The sequence below is a fragment of the Pinus tabuliformis genome, chromosome 8, assembly GCF_031772625.1.
Source record: "Pinus tabuliformis cultivar Carrire ecotype Pingquan chromosome 8, CPIR1, whole genome shotgun sequence".
NCBI classification, from domain to species: domain Eukaryota; kingdom Viridiplantae; phylum Streptophyta; class Pinopsida; order Pinales; family Pinaceae; genus Pinus; species Pinus tabuliformis.
Window position 1 is genome coordinate 391394983 of NC_142294.1, and position 17064 is coordinate 391412046.

General features: G+C 36.0%; 1 protein-coding gene across 1 annotated transcript in view; it reads left to right on the top strand.

Moving 5' to 3' along the window:
• The window catches only part of LOC149235739 (Tetratricopeptide repeat (TPR)-like superfamily protein), a 448879-nt gene that overhangs the window by 14763 nt on the left and 417052 nt on the right, over positions 1-17064 (top strand). Inside the window, exon 2 of the mRNA XM_089372185.1 lies at positions 13896-13994. Within this exon, the coding sequence (XP_089228311.1) occupies positions 13896-13994 (99 nt within the window). The remainder of the gene's footprint in view (positions 1-13895; positions 13995-17064) is intronic.

Genomic DNA, 17064 nt, shown 5'->3' on the forward strand with positions numbered 1-17064 from the left:
CATTGATTATGGGCATAGTCCTTGTGGGTGTTGCACTCCAAGCTATAGATGCTACACACCTAAAGGTGGATGAAGTATTAGATATATATTCCTCATCGATGAATGATTTACATTACTCCAGATTCATTTGATTTGCGAGTATCACCATTTATATGTGCTTCTTTTGCATTGAACTTACGTGGAGTAACAATTTGAAGCGCATTGAAGGTCGGTCCCTTTGCATTGTATTGTTTGCATGAGTCATATGGTTCTGTACGCTGGTCAAAGGAATATAAAAGTTTGGAATGATGAATTAAACTGAATGCTGGTATATAATTTTTTTATGCCATATTGATTGCCAAAGATCCAACGTTAAAGGTTTGTTGGTTCGGAATCTATTGTGAAGCTATTAAACAGTCTTGGGAATGTGTTGAAGAAGTCCTGTCTCCATGTGTAATTTTTGCAGCGCTGGTACTGTGTCTATGTTGTGCGTTGAGCTTTTTTGAAGACCGTGCGATGTACCCGACACCTCATATAGTTGGTTGATTGCATACATCTCATGAGCGTTGGAGTTGTTGGAATGGTGGGTTGATTAAAACCTGCATTAGTTAAACGTTGAAGATTGGTGTATGGTAATAGCGAGCAACATATGTTGCATTCGGTTGAAAGCTTGATTGTCTCTGCATTAAACATCGTGAACATTGATTAGAACCTAGAAGTCAATGCGTTGGAATGTGTGGTATGCTGTGTGATGGGCGTTGAGTTCATGCATTAATGTCAATGGTATGATATATGCATTTGCAATGATGGATGGTAAATAATTCTGGTATGTACGCTAGTCAAAACTCCAATGCCTCTGTGTTGAATGAAATCGTATGCTGGTGTTGTCACAATATGCCGTGGTGTATGATGATATGTACATTGTCAATTTATATGAGCAATGAACTCTTGTGATGTGCATTCATTAAATATGATATATGAAATGGAGCATTGGTTGGTATTATATGCATTGAAGCCTGATATATGAACTTAAAGTCAAATTCTAGCGTCATTTTGAAGACAATTGCAGAGACATATCAGGTTTTTGTTGCAAGTATTTTGATTATTTTGGGCCCAGCTCCACCTCAAGTTCTTGGTATGTCTTTCTTCAATTGAAGCCATAGTAAAAGAAGCTTTTGGAACTGATAGTGGTGCATTTCTAGTTGAAGTCATTTGAGGCCTTTATTGTTGCTGGGACAATGGTCAAACTCAATGATTTGTTAGAGCTATTAAGCAAACCAATGGTGCATAACACAGTCCAAATAAGTAAAGACACTCTTGCTGACATTCAAACATGTCTACAACACGTATAGGAAAATATTGAATTTTTGTAGCTTGAATTGCAACTTCAGCAAGATGAATTACAATAGAAGAGTTGTCATTTTGACTAAAATTCTTGGCTTGTCCAAGGAACTCAACCTCCAAGTCTTGGCCCATCTACTGGAAGTTTTGATTCTCTCTCATAGTTTGGCTCAGTGTTGCACGTACCCCCCCTTAAGGATCCAAACTAGGAATGTGTCCTGCATGGATCCATGGGGGATCCGTTGTCGGATCCATAGTTCGGAATTTCAGAACCGTGGATTGGGCCGACGAAGACAGTTCTTGGAAATTCAGATTCGTGCCAGCTTGATCTGCGGGTGTGGATTTTCGAACCGTGGATCCGATGATGGATCCTCCTCGGATCCGCGGTGGATAGGGCACGGATTCGTATGGATCCCAAGCGGATCCGAAGGGAGATGGGCGGTTCCACAAGGTTCTAAATATTTTTATTTTATTTTTTCTTTGGCTTAAGTTGGGTTGCGGCTTCTCGGACACTCCCAAGGTGCTCCCTTGATGCTTGTTAGATGGTTCCTAGATGCTCCCTCATGATAATGTTAAATTCTTAAAGTAAAAGTGGCATTCTCCTTTATTTTCATTTTCATCCTTTTACTTAAATTTTTAACATTACCATGAAATGACTTAGGATGTTTGAGAGTGGTTCCAGCCTCATTGGACTTCATATGGAGAAAATAGAATTTCATATCCTATTCAAAATTCAGCAGACTTAACAATTTTCAGGTATTCAGGATCAATGGGATTGTGGCATTTCATTAGATTATATCATGTATGAGAGTATGGGATTAGCATTTAATCAAGAGCACCAAGCCCTATATGTACCCTAATGTTGGTGGTGTTAACTGTTGAACTCCTTTGTCACGCCCTTAGCAAAAAATTACCTTTCAGTCAAGTCAAAATATCGATCAAGCATGTTAAGCGTTTTCTACAATATTTTAAGGCTTGTATTAGGTAGTTTGATCAAAATTAGGCAATGTTGACTAATATCCCTAGATAATCGAGGTAGAGGCAAAGGCTAGACAAGAGGAGAACAATCTAGATTCTAGTTGGTTGATGCTGGAATAATTAATCATTAATGTACAATGGATGCCATATCTATCTTGATTTATGTACAAATATGCATGCTTCCATATCTTCTACAACTAATTTGGTATTTTGGATGTTTTTATTAATATAAATGCAAATATATATATATATGCTTTCGAGACGCTTCACTTCCTAGATTTTTGGGAAATGACGCTTTCGCGACCTTGCTTCCAAAAAACGTCCCCGCTTCGTGCAACATTGGTTTGGCCTGCTAAGGATTTTTGCCCTCTCTCTGTCCTCAAAGTCTTGGCACCTTCGGGAATCTCAACCTTCACACAAATTCTCCTTCAAAAAATCTGTTGCACACTTTCCTCTTTCTCTTTAGTCACTCTAGCCTCTTCCTCATGAGAAATTCACTTCCTTGACAATGCAATGTGTGCCTTCATCCTCTCCCTTAGGTTTTCTTTCTAATTTCAAATTGAGCAAAATCCCTAGCCCTCAATCCCCAAAGTGATAGATGGCTAGGATTAAATCCTAACCCACTTAGATCAATGGTTGAGATTAAGTCACTTAAATAATCAAATTATCTATCGTTAGAATTTTTTCTCAATTAGCTAACATTAATCAAGTAAAATAATTAATGTGCTTTTCCTAAGTTAAAACTTAGGAAAGAAATCATATTACTTGCTCCTCTCGAACAAACACATAAAAAGGACTTCTCTCCTGCATGCTGGACACTTACCCTATGCAGAAGACCCTACATGGCTATAAAATCAACAATGCTAATTGTTGTTTCAGCTTGTGGATACACACCCTCAAAAAACTTTCTTCTTATAGTAGTTGCATATCATTCCCCCCTATCACTCAATTGACAATGATCCCATGTTGGATCCCTCTTCTCTTTAGGAGCCCAGGTAATTTTTGCACCAACAAAAAAAGAGTTTTCATATAAAACACTAGGAAATATTAATTACTAGGAAAAAGATAGTAGCTGAAAAGAGAATAAGAGAAGAAGAAGAGCAGTTTTTGACATACTTTCACAAACATTCCAAATGTAGAGAAGAAGAGCAACTCCTAACAAAAGAAAGAATAGCTCTATAATGGTCTAAGAAACTTTAAAAATGAATCCTTTAATCAACTCCAAACCGGCCCAAGAAATTTTAAGAATAATCCCTTGAAACAACTCCAAATCTGCTACGAGGCCGAGGCTCTCTTAGTGTTTCCGGTTCTTTATTCCCATCAATCCCACCCAGCCATACCAGCCGTACCACGAAGCGAGGAGACGAGAACGGAGTTGATTAGAGAATTCTTAGTCAATTACCCTGGGCAGGAGGGTCGAACCCATAATGCTAGAACCTGTGACTAGACCCACGATTATGGTGCTTCGCGAAACAAGAGCATTGAACCCACCAGTAGTAGATTGACCTGGCTTGACATCCCACCCATTGTAATCAATACACAGAACGATATAGATTGAGATGAGTTCCCCCATGTTCCCATCAGAAAGAAGCTCAACGCAAAAGCTCTCTAGCTTAGCCCCTCAACCAACTAATCAACCCAATAAATTTTTCAAAACAACCTTGCAAACAACTCTTCAAAATCGTCCATGAAATTCAGCTCAAGAGTTCCAAATAGCTCAATGTAATTGTGGGAGTGTAATGGAAGGCGGTGTTGAGAAATCCTTGGGGCCGCATAGTTAGGGTTTTATTAATTTGATTTCTCTTTCTTTGACACTTTCTTGTGATGAAGCTTATCAATTATTCTTTGCAATAATTATATTCTTATCATCAAGACAATGATCCCATGTTGGATCCCTCTTCTCTTTAGGGGCCCTGGTAATTTTTACACCAACAAAAAAAGAGTTTTGATATAAAACACTAGGAAAAAATAGTAGTTTAAAAGAGAATAAGAGAAGAAGAAGAGCAGTTTTTGACATACTTTCACAAACATTCCAAATGTAGAGAAGAAGAGCAACTCCTACCAGAAGAAAAAATAGCTCTATAATGGCCTAAGAAACTTTAAAAATGAATCCTTGAATCAACTCCAAACCGGCCCAAGAAATTTAAAAAATAATCCCTTGAAACAACTCCAAATCTGCCCAAGAAGCTCATCGCAAAAGCTCTCCAGCTTAGCCCTTCAACCAACTAATCAACCCAATAAATTTTTCAAAACAACCTTGCAAACAACTATTCAAAACTGTCCATGAAATTCAGCTCAAGAATTCCAAATAGCTCAATTGAATTGTGGGAGTGCAATGGAAGGCAGTGTTGAGAAATCCTTGGGGCTGCATAGTTAGGGTTTTATTAATTTGATTTCTCTTTCTTTGACACTTTCTTGTGATGAAGCTTATTAATTATTCTTTGCAATAACTATATTCTTATCATCAAGACAAATGCCAAATAATGAAGATCACAAACACAACAAAGAACACAAGATGTAGGCACTCAGCCAAGGCAAAACCCCTCTTCTAGGGGAAAACACAAAAGTTCTTCTTCTCTTCATTTAGAACCAAATCAAGTGAGACAACCAAGACCCTTTGACCAAGACAAAGACTTTTCCTCCATCCATCAAGCCAACCCTCAAGAATCTTTCTTCTAGACAAGGCAAAATCTTTGGCCTTGCAGTGCTTCAGTCCTTTCGCACGTGTGATAGAAAAAAGACAAATTACAGACCTTCTCCTTCTTCGCTAGGCTTTCCTTCACTTCTTGCTATGAGATAGGCTCTTCTTTATGTTATTCACACTTCCTTCTTCCTTCTAGAGTTGCAAATTGAAGTCATTGATGATTTATGCCCAAATAGGTCGAGTAGCACTTCTATTTATAGCGGTTGTAGCTCCCTTAATGAGGCCTACTTGATGTTCTTGAAGCCGACTTGATGGAGGAGGGTTTACATGACAAATTACATACAAATAATAATTCTTTCTTGACATAAGAAGCCCAATAAGGGTCTATTACATGATGACAAGGACTAAGACTTATGACACAAACCCTAAGAGCACTCAATAGGTGCTTTGACCTAGAAACAAAATAGACAAAGCATGAAACCCATGCTTATAAATAATTTTCTTTTACAATAATTTTCTTTTTCTTTTTCTTTCTTTTGACAAATACATTACATCATGACTCAAATACAATTATGAAAACAGATACTAGTTACATTTCTCAATCGATGGGTGGACCTCTTTAAATAGCTTTAGTAGGGCTTGAGGGTTATTGTTTTTGCTTGCACTTTATTTATTTTATTGTTTCGTATTTAAAATTTGAGTTTCAGTGGTCCCTAGCTAAGTTGTATGGAACCCACTGTGTCAGTATGGAGCTAGCCATTTCTGGTTCAATACCCTAAATTGGACTAGTATGCGCTTGGAATTGATTGGACTAGTCAGCGTTGTTAGTTTCGGTCTAGTTCTAACAACGTTGTTCCCACTTGCAGCTTTTATTTCTTTGAATGCAAGTTTTCCCTATAGTTAGTTTAAGGAGATATTTTGTAGTAGGAAAGAAGTTAGAAAAGGAATATTATTGTAAAGTTTTTGAGTTGTGGTATGAGAATGAAGATGACAAATGGGACCACCACTGCTTTTCCCTATAGTAAGGAAATATTTTGTAGTAGGAAAGAAGTTAGAAAAGGAATATTATTGTAAAGTTTTTGAGTTGTGGTATGAGAATGAAGATGACAAATGGGATCCACGACTGCTTGTTTTGGAAAGGCTTGTGATATTTTGCTTTCAAATTCTTTTTAATTTTTCAATATATATTTATAAAAAGATTAGGGTTAGGGTTCCAAATTCCCAATTCCTAATATTTGACATGAGTTTTGCACTCACATTGGATTCTTCAACAACTTTTGAGTTTTAGTGGTCCCTAGCTTCATTGTACGGAATCAACTTGTTTTGATATGGAACTAGCCATTCTTGGTCTGGAACTGGTTGGACCAGCCAATTTTGTCAGTTCTAGTCTAGTTCTAATAGCGATGTTCCCACTTGCATTTGTTATTTGTTTGAATGCAAGTTTTTCCCTATAGTTAGTTTAAGGAAGGGTATTTTGTAGTAGGAAAGAAGTTAGAAAAGGAATTTTTTTGTAAAGTTTTTGAGATGTGGTATGAGAATGAACATGGACAAATGGGATGAGTTGGCTTGTGACCTTGCTTGTGGTTTGCCCATTATTTTATTATTTGAGGGGCTTCTATGATATGAAATGCTAGTTTTGTATCCATACAAAACTGAGACAAGCACAACAAACTATAATAGAAATCAAATGATCACAGATAATGCATGGATAAATTTTTCAAAACAACCTTGCAAACAACTCTTCAAAATCGTCCATGAAATGCAGCTCAAGAATTCCAAATAGCTCAATTGAATTGTGGGAGTGCAATGGAAGGCGGTGTTGAGGAATCCTTGGGGCCGCATAGTTAGGGTTTTATTAATTTGATTTCTCTTTCTTTGACACTTTCTTGTGATGAAGCTTATTAATTATTCTTTGCAATAATTATATTCTTACCATCAAGACAATGATCCCATGTTGGATCCCTCTTCTCTTTAGGAGCCCTGGTAATTTTTACACCAACAAAAAAAGAGTTTTGATATAAAACACTAGGAAAAAATAGTAGTTGAAAAGAGAATAAGAGAAGAAGAAGAGCAGTTTTTGACATACTTTCACAAACATTCCAAATGTAGAGAAGAAGAGCAACTCCTAACAGAAGAAAAAATAGCTCTATAATGGCCTAAGAAACTTTAAAAATGAATCCTTGAATCAACTCCAAACCGGCCCAAGAAATTTAAAAATTAATCCCTTGAAACAACTCCAAATCTGCCCAAGAAGCTCAACGCAAAAGCTCTCCAGCTTAGCCCTTCAACCAACTAATCAACCCAATAAATTTTTCAAAACAACCTTGCAAACAACTCTTCAAAATCGTCCATGAAATTCAGCTCAAGAATTCCAAATAGCTCAATTGAATTGTGGGAGTGCAATGGAAGGCGGTGTTGAGAAATCCTTGGGGCCGCATAGTTAGGGTTTTATTAATTTGATTTCTCTTTCTTTGACACTTTCTTGTGATGAAGCTTATTAATTATTCTTTGCAATAATTATATTCTTACCATCAAGACAATGATCCCATGTTGGATCCCTCTTCTCTTTAGGAGCCCTGGTAATTCTTACACCAACTAAAAAAGAGTTTTGATACAAAACACTAGGAAAAAATAGTAGTTGAAAAGAGAATAAGAGAAGAAGAAGAGTAGTTTTTGACATACTTTCACAAACATTCCAAATGTAGAGAAGAAGAGCAACTCCTACCTGAAGAAAAAATAGCTCTATAATGGCCTAAGAAACTTTAAAAATGAATCCTTGAATCAACTCCAAACCGGCCCAAGAAATTTAAAAAATAATCCCTTGAAACAACTCCAAATCTGCCCAAGAAGCTCAACGCAAAAGCTCTCCAGCATAGCCCTTCAACTAGCTAATCAACCCAATAAATTTTTCAAAACAACCTTGCAAACAACTCTTCAAAATCGTCCATGAAATTCAGCTCAAGAATTCCAAATAGCTCAATTGAATTGTGGGAGTGCAATGGAAGGCAGTGTTGAGAAATCCTTGGGGCCACATAGTTAGGGTTTTATTAATTTGATTTCTCTTTCTTTGCAACTTTCTTGTGATGAAGCTTATTAATTATTCTTTGCAATAATTATATTCTAATCATCAAGACAAATGCCAAACAATGAAGCTCACAAACACAAGAACGAACACAAGATGTAGGCACTCAACCAAGGCAAAACCCCTCTTCTAGGGGAAAACACAAAAGTTCTTCTTCTCTTCATTTAGAACCAAATCAAGTGAGACAACCAAGACCCTTTGACCAAGACAAAGACTTTTCCTCCATCCATCAAACTAGCCCTCAAAAATCTTTCTTCAAGACAAGACAAAATCTTCGGTCCTGCAGTGCTTCAGTCGTTTCGCACGTGTGATAGAAAAAGACAAATTACAGACCTTCTCCTTCTTCGCTAGGCTTCTAGTTTTCTTCACTAGGCTTTCCTTCACTTCTTGCTATGAGATAGGCTCTTCTTTATGTTATTTGCACTTCCTTCTTCCTTCTAGTGTGGCAGATTGAAGTCATTGATGATTTATGCCCAAATAGGTGGAGTAGCACTTCTATTTATAGCGGTTGTAGCTCCCTTAATGAGGCCGACTTGATGTTCTTGAAGCCGACTTGATGGAGGAGGGTTTACATGACCAATTACATATAAATAATAATTCTTTCTTGACATAAGAAGCCCAATAAGGGTCTATTTCATGATGACAAAGACTAAGACTTATGACACAAACCCTAAGAGCACTCAATAGATGCTTTTACCTATAAACAAAATAGACAAAGCATGAAACACATGCTTATAAATAATTTTCTTTTTCTTTTTCTTTCTTTTGACAAATACATTACATCATGACTCAAATACAATTATGAAAACAGATACTAGTTACATTTCTCAATAGATGGGTGGACCTCTTTAAATAGCTTTAGTAGGGCTCGAGGGTTATTGTTTTTGCTTGCATTTTATTTATTTTATTGTTTCGTTTTTAAAATTTGAGTTTCAGTGGTCCCTAGCTAAGTTGTATGGAACCCACTATGTCAGTATGGAAATAGCCATTTCTGATTCAAAACCCTAAATTGGACTAGTATGGGCTTGGAATTGATTGGACTAGTCAGTTTTGTTAGTTCCTGTCTAGTTCTAACAACGTTGTTCCCTCTTGCATCTTTTATTTCTTTGAATGCAAGTTTTCCCTATAGTTAGTTTAAGGAGATATTTTGTAGTAGGAAAGAAGTTATAAAATGAATATTATTGTAAAGTTTTTGAGTTGTGGTATGAGAATGAAGATGACAAATGGGATCCACGACTACTTTTCCCTATAGTAAGGAGATATTCTGTAGTAGGAAAGAAGTTAGAAAAGGAATATTATTGTAAAGTTTTTGAGTTGTGGTATGAGAATGAAGATGACAAATGGGATCCACGACTGCTTGTTTTGGAAAGGCTTGTGATATTTTGCTTTCAAATTCTTTTTAATTTTTCAATATATATTTATAAAAAGATTAGGGTTAGGGTTCCAAATTCCTAATTCCTAATATTTGATATGAGTTTTGCACTCACATTGGATTCTTTGACAACTTTTGAGTTTCAGTGGTCCCTAGCTTCATTGTACGAAATCAATTGGTTTGATATGGAACTAGCCATTCTTGGTCTGGAACTGGTTGGACCAGCCAATTTTGTCAGTTCTAGTCTAGTTCTAATAGCGATGTTCCCACTTGCATTTGTTATTTGTTTGAATGCAAGTTTTTCCCTATAGTTAGTTTAAGGAAGGTATTTTGTAGTAGGAAAGAAGTTAGAAAAGGAAATTTTTTGTAAAGTTTTTGAGATGTGGTATGAGAATGAACATGGACAAATGGGATGAGTCGGCTTGTGACCTTGCTTGTGGTTTGCCCATTATTTTATTATTTGAGGGGCTTCTATGATATGAAATGCTAGTTTTGTATGCATACAAAACTGATACAAGCACAACAAACTATAATAGAAATCAAATGATCACAGATAATGCGTGGATAAATTTTTCAAAACAACCTTGCAAACAACTCTTCAAAATCGTCCATGAAATTCAGCTCAAGAATTCCAAATAGTTCAATTGAATTGTGGGAGTGCAATGGAAGGCGGTGTTGAGAAATCCTTGGGCCGCATAGTTAGGGTTTTATTAATTTGATTTCTCTTTATTTGACACTCTCTTGTGATGAAGCTTATTAATTATTCTTTGCAATAATTATATTCTTACCATCAAGACAATGATCCCATGTTGGATCCCTCTTCTCTTTAGGAGCCCTGGTAATTTTTACACCAACAAAAAAAGAGTTTTGATATAAAACACTAGGAAAAAATAGTAGTTTAAAAGAGAATAAGAGAAGAAGAAGCGCAGCTTTTGACATGCTTTCACAAACATTCCAAATGTAGAGAAGAAGAGCAACTCCTAACAGAAGAAAAAATAACTCTATAATGGCCTAATAAACTTTAAAAATGAATCCTTGAATCAACTCCAAACCTGCCCAAGAAATTTTAAAAATAATCCCTTGAAACAACTCCAAATCTGCCCAAGAAGCTCAACACAAAAGCTCTCCAGCTTAGCCCTTCAACCAACTAATCAACCCAATAAATTTTTCAAAACAACCTTGCAAACAACTCTTCAAAATCGTCCATGAAATTCAGCTCAAGAATTCCAAATAGCTCAATTGAATTGTGGGAGTGCAATGGAAGGCGGCATTGAGAAATCCTTGGGGCCACATAGTTAGGGTTTTATTAATTTGATTTCTCTTTCTTTGACACTTTCTTGTGATGAAGCTTATTAATTATTCTTTGCAATAATTATATTCTTACCATCAAGATAATGATCCCATGTTGGATCCCTCTTCTCTTTAGGAGCCCTAGTAATTTTTACACCAACAAAAAAAGTGTCTTCATATAAAACACTAGGAAAAAATAGTAGTTGAAAAGAGAATAAGAGAAGAAGAAGAGCAGTTTTTGACATACTTCTACAAACATTCCAAATGTAGAGAAGAAGAGAAACTCCTAACAGAAGAAAAAATAGCTCTATAATGGCCTAAGAAACTTTAAAAATGAATCCTTGAATCAACTCCAAACTGGCCCAAGAAATTTAAAAAATAATCCCTTCAAACAACTTCAAATCTACCCAAGAAGCTCAACGCAAAAGCTCTCCAGCTTAGCCCTTCAACCAACTAATCAACTCAATAAAATTTTCAAAACAACCTTGCAAACAACTATTCAAAATTGTCCATGAAATTCAGCTCAAGAATTCCAAATAGCTCAATTGAATTGTGGGAGTGCAATGGAAGGCGGTGTTGAGAAATCCTTGGGGCCGCATAGTTAGGGTTTTATTAATTTGATTTCTCTTTCTTTGACACTTTCTTGTGATGAATCTTATTAATTATTCTTTGCAATGATTATATTCTAATCATCAAGACAAATGCCAAACAATGAAGATCACAAACACAACAAAGAACACAAGATGTAGGCACTCAACCAAGGCAAAACTCCTCTTCTAGGGGAAAACACAAAAGTTCTTCTTCTCTTCATTTAGAACCAAATCAAGTGAGACAACCAAGACCCTTTGACCAAGACAAAGACTTTTCCTCCATCCATCAAACTAGCCCTCAAGAATCTTTCTTCAAGACAAGACAAAATCTTTGGCCCTGCAGTGCTTCAGTTCTTTTTCACGTGTGATAGAAAAAGACAAATTACAGACCTTCTCCTTCTTCGCTAGGCTTCTAGTTTTCTTCACTAGGCTATCCTTCACTTCTTGCTATGAGATAGGCTCTTCTTTATGTTATTTGCACTTCCTTCTTCCTTCTAGAGTGGCAGATTGAAGTCATTGATGATTTATGCCCAAATAGGTGGAGTTGCACTTCTATTTATAGTGGTTGTAGCTCCCTTAATGAGGCCGACTTGATGTTCTTGAAGCCGACTTGATGGAGGAGGGTTTACATGACAAATTGCATACAAATAATAATTCTTTCTTGACATAAGAAGCCCAATAAGGGTCTATTACATGATGACAAGGACTAAGACTTATGACACAAACCCTAAGAGCACTCAATAGGTGCTTTGACCTAGAAACAAAATAGACAAAGCATGAAACCCATGCTTATAAATAATTTTCTTTTCCTTTTTCTTTCTTTTGACAAATACATTACATCATGACTCAAATACAATTATGAAAACAGATACTAGTTACATTTCTCAATAGATGGGTGGACCTCTTTAAATAGCTTTAGTAGGGCTCGAGGGTTATTGTTTTTGCTTGCACTTCATTTATTTTATTGTTTCGTATTTAAAATTTGAGTTTCAGTGGTCCCTAGCTAAGTTGTATGGAACCCACTGTGTCAGTATGGAACTAGCCATTTCTGGTTCAAAACCCTAAATTGGACTAGTATGGGCTCGGAACTGATTGGACTAGTCAGTTTTGTTAGTTCCGATCTAGTTCTAACAATGTTGTTCCCACTTGCATCTTTTATTTCTTTGAATGCAAGTTTTCCCTATAGTTAGTTTAAGGAGATACTTTGTAGTAGGAAAGAAGTTAGAAAATGAATATTATTGTAAAGTTTTTGAGTTGTGGTATGAGAATGAAGATGACAAATGGGATCCACGACTGCTTTTCCCTATAGTAAGGAGATATTTTGTAGTAGGAAAGAAGTTAGAAAAGGAATATTATTGTAAAGTTTTTGAGTTGTGGTATGAGAATGAAGATGACAAATGGGATCCATGACTGCTTGTTTTGGAAAGGCTTGTGATATTTTGCTTTCAAATTCTTTTTAATTTTTCAATATATATTTATAAAAAGATTAGGGTTAGGGTTCCAAATTCCCAATTCCTAATATTTGATATGAGTTTTGCACTCACATTGGATCCTTCAACAACTTTTTAGTTTCAGTGGTCCCTAGCTTCATTGTACGGAATCAACTGTTTTGATATGGTACTAGCCATTCTTGGTCTGGAACCCTAAATCGGACTAGTATGGGCTTGGAACTGGTTGGACCAGCCAATTTTGTCAGTTCTAGTCTAGTTCTAATAGCGATGTTCCCACTTGCAATCGTTATTCGTTTGTATGCAAGTTTTTCCCTATAGTTAGTTTAAGGAAGGTATTTTGTAGTAGGAAAGAAGTTAGAAAATGAAATTTTTTGTAAAGTTTTTGAGATGTGGTATGAGAATGAACATGGACAAATGGGATGAGTTGGCTTGTGACCTTGCTTGTGGTTTGCCCATTATTTTATTATTTGAGGGGCTTCTATGATATGAAGTGCTAGTTTTGTATGCATACAAAACTGAGACAAGCACAACAAACTATAATAGAAATCAAATGATCATAGATAATGCGTGGAACACTTAGGTATGTTGTATACCTTATAAAACCTTCACTCTATTCACAAAGCATACCTTGTGCGTCAACCACTTTGGTTCGATGTGCATGCATACTTGTTGGAAGATAAGAGTGATCAAAGCTTATGCTAAGGATCACCTCTGACCAAGTCTTCAAAATAATATCTGCCAATAAGATGGAATTCTTCACTGATCAAATTTCACCAATTCATATTAACTAATTGAGGTACAATGGATCTAAAAAAAAAAAATATTACAAGTAGTGATTCATTATTATCCAACATGTAGATATGTTAACGTTGAGCGAAGATGGAAGACAAAGGCAGATGTTGGAATGTTTTTAGAGGGCTTTGTTTTATACACTTGTATTTTGTGTATTTTAATTAATACTTTTGACATGACATAGTGGCATATAGCAAGGCCATGCTCTGATTTTGCAGGTATTCGTTTTTGCCATGCATTTTACTTAGCCATGATATGTTACATTTCCTTGCATGTTCCTTCCAATTAATGTCATGTCTTTAGGTATAGGGATGATGACACTTGGTGACTGTTTGTCTTTGTAGATTAAATTTCTAATACAAGTTTTTGCTTTCAGAAAAGTGGAGGCAAGTTTATGGACCCAAGTTAACACATTTTGCAGAAGACAAAGACCAATGGGGTATTTTGCAATGGTTCTCTATTTCTGGATACACAGGTAATAGTTATCTGTGGAATGAATTAAATTGGAATTTCTTTTCGTTCACTTCATTTATCCTTTTCTGTAGTTATGCACATATTATAGGATAAGTGCTTGTTCACCAAGGCAAGTGAAATAATTTCCCTACAAAATATCACAATTTTTTTGAATGTTATACCCGCAAAATTGACCAACTAAAATAAGGGGATCTTGTTAAATCGATAGCTTTTAATAGGAAAGGGTTCTAGATTTTGATTCTAGCTCTTCCTTTTCTTGCTTTTTGGTTTTCAATGAAAAAAACACTAATTTCAAATCAAAATTAGGAAATGAATTTAAAGCACAAGTAATATTACATCCATTCTATAAATAAACATTAACTTCAAAACAACTCCTTCCTATTTTTCCCAAGAAAAAAAGAGTATAATTGCTATTCATATCAATCAAATTATACATAAAGAGGCCTGAGAGCTGGGAGCATCCCTGGAGGACCAGGCAAGATCGTATGCTGGGAAGATCATGCCTATGCTAAATACAAATAACAAAATATTGCTTGAACTGTTCATCTACCCAAAAGTTAAAACATAAACCTACAGAATTAAACCCCAACTGTCTATATCATAAACATACCATAAGAAACATTGACATAAAAACATGACTTCTATCAACTGGTTTCAATATATCATCCGAGAGACCTCTGGGAGGGGTTACCCTTCAAGAAATTCTGTGGATAACAGAAGACCATCATCCAAACCAAGAGCCTCCTTTGACAAAAAGTCCACTTTCTGGTTATAAATCCTGTAAGTTGGTTAATAATAATGTCTTCATAGATCTCGTAAATGTCTCTGACTCTCTGCCAAGGCTACAAAAGCCAGCTATTTAAAAGATTTTGACCACAAAACCAATCAATAACAACTTTTGAATCTCCCATGATCTGTATTTGTCGAATTCCGCTTTATTTTACAAAAAACAAGAGAGCCCAAAGGAAATCAATTCAGCATGTGTGTTTTAACCGTAACCTGTTTCTAGCTTCAAGTAGAAATAGTGTTTTTCAGACAGAAATAAAACCATACCGGCTCCAGATTGACTTGGAATCCCCTGACTTGTGCTATCAAAAAAACTCGATGCCATCATATGATTGAAGACTGGGGCTAATCGTAATCTAACTGTTTGACAAGTTGACTCTTTTACTCTCTCAAGAAAATCAACCTGGACTTTGTGAGCTACCATCCTCACATTTCCATTTTGCACATCCAAAAGAACCTGATTCCTATGCAACCAAATTCTCCATATTACATAGCAAGGAGGCTCTTTCAACTATTTTAAAAATGGATTTCTTAATCAGTTCCATAAGCAGAGTTCCAAAGGACAAAAAATCCACTACCTAGGACAATTCAGATTCATCATATCTTCATGCTAAAATTGTGATGCAAAAGAACATGAAACAAACAAATGAGACACTGATTCTTCCTCTACCTTACTGTCGCCTCAATATCTAGCTGGTCTTCTGAGAGGCTTTTCAAGGCAAGAGCCAGACTAAGATACAACAATGAGGTGGTTTCCAGTGTCAACTTAGCACTCCACCTCCTACTCTAGTGGAATTTCACCGCACGAGAGGCTTCCCAGTTTATCAACTAAAGGATGTTCCAAAATTTTAAGTCAATTGGTTCAAGGTGTTGTATGTGAATGACTAAGCATGGTACTTCTTCTATGGATTAGGGCACAACTCTTTAATAAAGGAATAGCATACCACAACCAAAGCCTAGAAAGAGTGCTTTATACCCAAGGTTTCAAGAAGTAGTTTGACAAAGGTATATCTAGGCATGCAAACAAAAAGAAAAGGTTTACTTAAAGATATTATCAACAATAGGAGATGGTAAGCCTTCAAACAAGCCCTAAGTTGAAGCCTTGTATAAAGCTAGGGTTTATTAGGGCACTAAATTGCATAGGGTTGATGGTTTTAGCCCTAATGAGGCAATTTTCACCATGAAACAAATTAGATTTGAGTGTGTGAGCTCAATCTAGGAGAAAACCAGCCAAAACAGTTCCAATGTTGTGATTCCTCAAGCCCTAGCTGAATTCGACACTTGCCCTAGCCCCAACAACTTGTCTTAAAGCGTCGAAAGAGTAAGAAAATGAGAAAAGGTAGAAGTTTTAATGAGTTTTGATCATCACTAGGATCCCAATGCCTTTCCCTACTTGGGTGATGGAGTCTTAGGGCCTAAACTTTAGAGATATCAAATTCATGCATGGATTAAAGGGGAAAACCCTAGTTTTAACATTCAAACCCTATTTATCTTTTTATGAGGGGAAAATTAACTAAAAGAAAAGCTCTCTAGGAGATATTCTAGGGATTTCAAGGAAAATAGACTTAACATGCAATAATTCACCAAGATTTTCCAAAAAAAATATGCATTTAGATAAGGAACAATAGAAAATCATAGCAATATTTCATTACATGTAAAACCATAAAAGATATGCAATAAATACTCACAAATATTACAAGAAAAAGCTTTCTTTCAATCCCAAAAAGATGTCTCCAATACACAAACTAGTCTCCAATAGCAAAAGCTCCATAAAAGATCACATTTCCACAAGTGGTGAAGTACAAAGGCCAAGTTGAGCTCTTCTAAAGAGGCCAAAATCCACAATGTAATATCCCAAACAAGATATTTTGCTAATTTTGCAGAAACCTAACTCAACCAAAATTTCTCCATAAAATTAACATTCAATTAACAAAAGATTGGCATGTAAAATATAACAAACAAAGTGCATGCAATCAATAAGATGATAAGCAGAAATAATCTCAACTTTTATTATAATAGAAACTGGGGTTTACATGCTGATACAATAAAATAGCTGAGATGGAAAACTGGCCTCAAGAATCTGCTCCAATGTTGTGCTGACCCTCCCAAAATTGAATTGAAATGTCACTGTTGAGCTCTCTTGTGAATTCTGGATGAATTCACCAAGGGGAGATGGGTACTCGCCCAATCTCACTGAATCACCTAAGGGTTTTCGTCCTAGGGCTACCAATGAAGTAGAGAACCGGGTTCTCAACCTCTCATACAAGAAGAAATATCAAATCCAA